The sequence below is a fragment of the Bos indicus x Bos taurus genome, chromosome 11 (assembly GCF_003369695.1).
Source record: "Bos indicus x Bos taurus breed Angus x Brahman F1 hybrid chromosome 11, Bos_hybrid_MaternalHap_v2.0, whole genome shotgun sequence".
Classification (NCBI taxonomy): domain Eukaryota; kingdom Metazoa; phylum Chordata; class Mammalia; order Artiodactyla; family Bovidae; genus Bos; species Bos indicus x Bos taurus.
In genome coordinates this window covers 92,329,554-92,335,553 of record NC_040086.1, presented here as the reverse complement: position 1 = coordinate 92,335,553, position 6,000 = coordinate 92,329,554, and the positions used below count along the sequence as shown (strand labels likewise).

The 6,000-nt window shown below is 41.2% G+C and overlaps 1 protein-coding gene across 2 annotated transcripts in view; it reads right to left on the bottom strand.

Annotated features, from left to right (window-relative positions):
• Nucleotides 1-291: 291 nt before the first annotated feature.
• The window catches only part of MRRF (mitochondrial ribosome recycling factor), a 55,018-nt gene continuing 49,309 nt past the window's right edge, over nucleotides 292-6,000 (bottom strand). Inside the window, exon 6 of one of the 2 annotated variants that reach the window (XM_027556192.1) lies at nucleotides 292-856. In XM_027556192.1, the coding sequence (XP_027411993.1) occupies nucleotides 779-856 (78 nt within the window). In that variant the 3' untranslated portion in view covers nucleotides 292-778. The remainder of the gene's footprint in view (nucleotides 857-6,000) is intronic. The other variant, XM_027556191.1, reaches the window with a different exon arrangement.

Sequence of the window (6,000 nt, the reverse complement as noted above, 5' to 3'; positions counted from 1 at the left end):
AGACTACTATGTTCCATTATGCCGACTTCTAAGGAAACTAAAAATAAACAGACTAATTATCAAAAAGAATAACTGAGGTTCATATAAAAGCAGTGGACAGGGCTAGGAGAGCCAATAACAGGCACCCTAGGTTGGGGCAGGGGGAAAGGACATGCTCTCCAAGCTGAGACCCAAAGGTGAGCAGGACTGGCCAGGCAAGGAGTGGGAGGGTGGTAAGGGGAAAGAGCAAAAGCACTGTTCCAGACGCTTTACACACTGGTCCTCGGAGATCATGAATCCAGACCGAGCCCATCGTTTCCTTTGTGCTTGTTATTCTTTCCAATTTATTTAGGTTTTACTGTCTGGTGAAAATGGGCCTCTAGCAAAGGTATCCAACATGGGTGAAGGCTCACTGGCCCAAGCAGAGTGCAAAAGTGGGGACAGGGCCTGACTAACTGTCTGAAAAGAAGGCTCCCGAGAGGAGGAGCAGACAGCGCAAGGCTGTCAAGGATCCTGCAGCTTGGTGACGTCATGGTCAAGACAAATGGCCAAGTGCAGGCCTTCTGTCAGCAAGAGCGTCTCTGAGGACCGCCCATGTCAGAAGGCCCAGAGCAGATACGGTGGCCAGGGGACAGGAGGAAGAGAGCAGACAGTGTCCCCCTGGAAGGCCGTCGGTCACTAGGACTGACAGCTGCAAGGTGACGACTTTCCGTATGGGTGGAATAGAGAAGTGCCGATTTGCCACCCATGGGATCCACTAGGAACTGGGCTCTGGAGCACTGCCGCCCCTGGTGGGTTTTCATCCAAGAAGCTCTTTGGTTTTCACGGCCAGATGCCTGTCCAGCTCTGCCACTGTGTCATCGGCCATTTGGCTGATCTGCAGAAAAACAAAATGAGACAACCTGGTAACTGGGGATGAGAAGGGGAGGGGCAGAAATGTTCTAGAACTATGAAGGTTATCTGGGAAATAAAAATGGTGACAAAAGCTCATGTGAATTGCATCCCAGCCAGGCACGGAACTAAGAACTTTGTATACATACTCTTACTGACTCTGGACAGGAAGAAATAGACACCATGAGACAGTGTCATGTTCCCATTTCACAGATGAGGAAACTGAGGCAGTTAAAATCATTTGTTCAGGATCCATAGCTGTAAAGTAGCAATGACAAGAATTTAATCCTGGGTAGTCTGACTGCAGAGCCCCGAAATAGTTAACAATTATAACAGTATAGAAAAGTCAGTCTAATCTGTCCCTTAATGAAACTCTAGAATTTCCTACACTTCAGACACTCTGCTATATAAGGCCCTCATACCAATTGATAAGGAGAATATTAAGATCCCAATAAACAAGCAGAAAAAAAAATCTTGAAAAAAGATGAAGTACATCTGGTTAACAAACATGGGAAATTCAATAGACACTGAAGAAATGCAAATTAAACCAAGATATAATTTAGTTATCACAGTTAACAAAATTTGATGTTGCGGTTTTTAATTATAATAGTCAATACCAGAGCTGTGGTGAAATGGATGAACTCATATATCATGGATAGGAATTCAAATTGATGCAAGTGTTCATATCATTTTTAACCCCAAACTCTCTCAACTGGGAAATTATCACATGAATAGAATCTGAGAAAATGTCCTTAAGTTCTACATGCAAAGATATTTATCAAAGCTTATAATCAAAAATAAGAAAACTTAAAATGATAGTATATGTAATTGAATACATATAGTCATTAAAAAGGGTTAAGACTGTCTACTTCTCATGGAGAGGGTATAAATACAAATAACATTCCAGTATACAGTTCTGACATGTCTGTTTTATAACAAGCATGGACTGCTTTTGTAATCAGAGAAAAAGAAATAATGTTTCAAGATATTATTTATAACATCATGGAAACATGCCCATGTTACCCTTGAATTCAAGAAAAAAGAATACAAAATGTGTATATACATAGAAGAAATGATCTCAAATATATTTAAAAACTGGAAGAAAATGTGTCAAAATATTACTAGTGATTATCTTTTAGTGATGGGAAGACAGGAAATGTATTATTCATGTCGGTATCTGTCACATTCAGCATAAAACTTAGTCCATAGCAAGTGCTCAGGAAATATTTTCTAAATGAATAATTATTGGTTTTCTGTGCTTTTCTGTATCCTCCACATTTTCTGTAGGAAACACAAACTCCCTCTAAGAACGAAAAAAGAAACAATACAACTGAGTAAGTGTTGCAAGCCTCCAGTCCCATGTCTAAAAGAGACCTCAGGCAGGAAGCTTTGAAGGGGGCAGTGTGGTACCCAGTTCTGTGAGCTCAGCAGCACAGCGGCTGTTTGACATCTTTATTTGCAGACCACAGACCTTGGCCAGGAACTGGGAAATAAATGCCCTGGAAAGGACAGCAACTAAAAAGGATTTGGAGCAATTGGTCCCAGGCAGGGAGACAGCCAGACTCTTACCATAGCAGCAGCTGCACATTTTGGAAGAGGGGAGAGCAAAGCTGCTGGGGCTGCTGGGCACTCCGAACAGGACCAGCTCAGAGTGGCTGCCTGGAATCCTCGCTCAGCTGGCACAAGCCCCTGAGAGGCTTCCTGTGCCCCCACTCTGAGCAGCCTCCTTGTGTGGGGTGTGGCGTGGTGCCCAGCAGCACTCCAGCACCCGTGTGCTGGTAGCCTGAGGCAGCCAGGAACGAGGGCTGCAAGCCTCCTCTGGAAAGATGGTGTCTGAGGACAGAGGCTGGGACTGAGGGGAGGAAGGGCACCTGGAGGAACCAGCTGGTAACACGGTTCTGGCTTCAGCTCTCAGTGGGGCGACAGGGTGCCAGTCATTTCCCCACCCTGAGTCTCAGTTTCCTCATCTCTTCAATGTGGATGTGAGTCCCTCCCTCAGAAAGGAATTGTGAGGGTTAAATGAGATCATGAATATGCAAGTGTGTTTAAACGTTATTTGCTATGCAAATGTTGCTTGTGTTACTCTGATTTTTACTATCACTTTCTGACTTCTTTTTAATTTAATCAATTAATGAAAATAACAAGGATACGAACAGCAGCATCTATTTACTAAGAGCCAAACGCTGGGCTAAAAACTTTACACGCATTACTTCACAGCACCTGGCCTAACCCTTCTTCATTCAAAGGAGGCTGTGCTAGACTCATTAAAACCATCCATCCCTGTCCCACAGTCAAAGTCACAAGGTTGGGAGAGGAGCAGGATGGACAAATAGCACAAATGGCTACTGAAGACCAGCCAGCACACTAGCTGCTTTTAAGTATGCTGTGTCATTTGGTCCTCTTGCCAAATCCTGTGAGACAGGCATTACTGTTCCCACTTTACAGAAGAAGAAACAGAGGCTCAGAAAGGTGAAGCCATTTGCTGACCTTAAAAGCTGAGATGTGAAAGAGCTAGGATTTGAATTCAAGTCAGTCTCCACAGCAAGAGCTCTTTCCATTACAATATGCTGCCTCAAAAAGATGATAACATCATCAGTGCCATCACTGTCATGGTCATGACCGTCATCATCAATGTTGGCTCCTTATACGTTCAAGAAAATGAAAGGTAGAGACAGAAAAGGGGGGTGGTAAGAGCACAGAGTACACCGTGGGGCAGACCTGGGTAGCACAGCTCGGAACACCCACAGCGCCGTGGGGGGTGTCTCCCGGGCAGTGCCTCACTCAGCCCAGCCTGCCTGCCTGCCTGCCCGCCCGCACAGTCTGCTAGGAGCCCTTCAGCCCCACTAGCACCCAGCTTCACTTCAGAACGGCTCTGTTTCTCAGAAAAAGGGAGCAGTGAAAGGACCTTGGCTAAATTTACTGGTGGTTTCTGCCAAGTGCTTTTTTGTTCAGCAGACCCACTTGTAGCAAACTGAAGCAAAGGTGGGACAGCAGGCTGGCAGATGTCAAGAGTCCCGAGGGGGAAGACCTTGATCCTTGTTCAACAGAGCTGGCCAGGGCTGGGGGCTGGGAAGGCTGTGGGGAAGAGGTAGGGGTGAGACATGACTGCGTGGAGAGAACATACCACTGAACCCTTTTATTCCTGTATACCAAAGATGAAACGCTTTTTAAAAAATCTGACCTCAAAAAAATTTTGGAAAAGGTTTTAAAAAAGAAATTTCACAAAGAATAAAATTACAATTGTTCATAATCCAAGTGACCATTAATATTCTGAAGTAAATAAACTGCCAACCTGTTCACGTATGTAAAACTTATAATAAAAAATTAACTGTGGCTGTAAGTGTTTTTATGTCTATATATAAAGTCCAGTGAATGGATCTAAAACAAGCTATTTTACTACTATCAGAAATTTTGACAGTTTTCAGGTTGTTGTTGCTGTTTTTCCAGCTGCACCACACGGCGTGTGTGATCTTAGCTCCGTGACTAGGGATCGAACCTGTGTCCCCTGTGGGGGAAGCATGGAGCCCTAACCACTGGACCACCACGGAATTCTCCCCAGTTTTCTTTTCTACATAATACATCAACGGACAACTCTGTAGATAAGATTCTTGATAACTTATTTTGGATAAATCCCTAAGTCGATAAATCAGAAATGTATAGGTATATTATCCTCTAGCAAGGTTTATGGATTTATAGAAAGAATAAATCTTTTCTGTGGAATGTGGAAATAAAAGCAATACTTCCAAGGTAAGCAACACTTTTAAGTTCACATCAAAAATGTTAGGTTCAAATGTCAAGGATTAGAAAAGGCCAAGAATTTTTAAAATACACATTTTCTAAACACCCTGCAAGTGATTTAGACAGTACAAACTGAGAGCCTTAAAAATATGCATTTTCTTTGTGCTATAATTCCACACATGAGACTCTATCCTAGGGAAGTCAACTCAACAAAGATCTATGTATAAAAACATTCACTGCAACCTTATTTATAATAACAAAAAAGTTTAAACAAACTAAATGTCCAAAAAGAGGGCTTATGAAAGTGAATTACGGTATAACCACAAGAGGGACTATTTTGCAACCATCAGAGTGTGGCTGTTTACAAAGAGTTTTTTAAGAAGAAGAAGAAAATGCTAATAATCTTAATGCTAAACAGAAAATAAAAAACTGGATAGAAAGTTGTTTGATCACGTTAAAAGCTATGTAGTTAAGTTTCCAAGTTTCCCTGGCAGTCCAGAGGTTACGACTCCACACTGCCAATGCAGGGGGCGTGGGTGTGATCCCTGGTCAGGGACCTAAGATATCACATGTTGCCCAACATGGTCAAAAAACTGAAAAATAAATATAACAAATAAAGGATATGTTATTAAGTAAACTACCAAATATTTTTTTTAACTAAGTAGTTTAAAAAGGGGGAAAAGGAGAAACATCCCCAAATCCAAGACTATAGGGTGAATTTTCCCCATTTTTAAAGTCTTCTGAATTCTCTACATTTTCTACAAGGAGCCTACTACACTGCTTTGATGATCAGAAACAAAATTTAAAAATACATTTTTAAAAGCTTTTTGATAAAGCAGCAATCAGTTCCTATCTTGCTTATTTTAAAAAATTAATAAATAACAACAATAAAAAAGCACACCTAAAACTCCAGATTGATGCCTTCGACTGGGGAAAAATGAACAAAATGAAGTGTGCACATGGCTGTCTCCTGAATATTTTCTTACCCAAACTTTTAACCATACGACAGTAATTAAAGTTATTAACAACAATGGTAAGAGCTAATATTTAAGTGATAATATCTTAAATAATAAAGATTATTGCCCTGGATGTATCATGTAATACTATATATAGCATGACCTTTTTTCTTGTAATATTCCATATGTTTACAGAGATCACCCTGAAGGCCTACACCAAACATGTGAGGGGAGTGCAAAAGGGTTAAAGGAGGGGTCAATGTGCATGGTGATGGATGGAAACTAAACTTCTGCTGATGAACACACTGTAGGGTATACAGAAGTTGAAAAAGAATGTTGTAGAATAATGTATACATGGAACAAACAGTGTTATAAATTAACATTACTTGAATAATTTTTTTTAAGCACAAGTAAAGAAAACATTTAAAAAAAATAA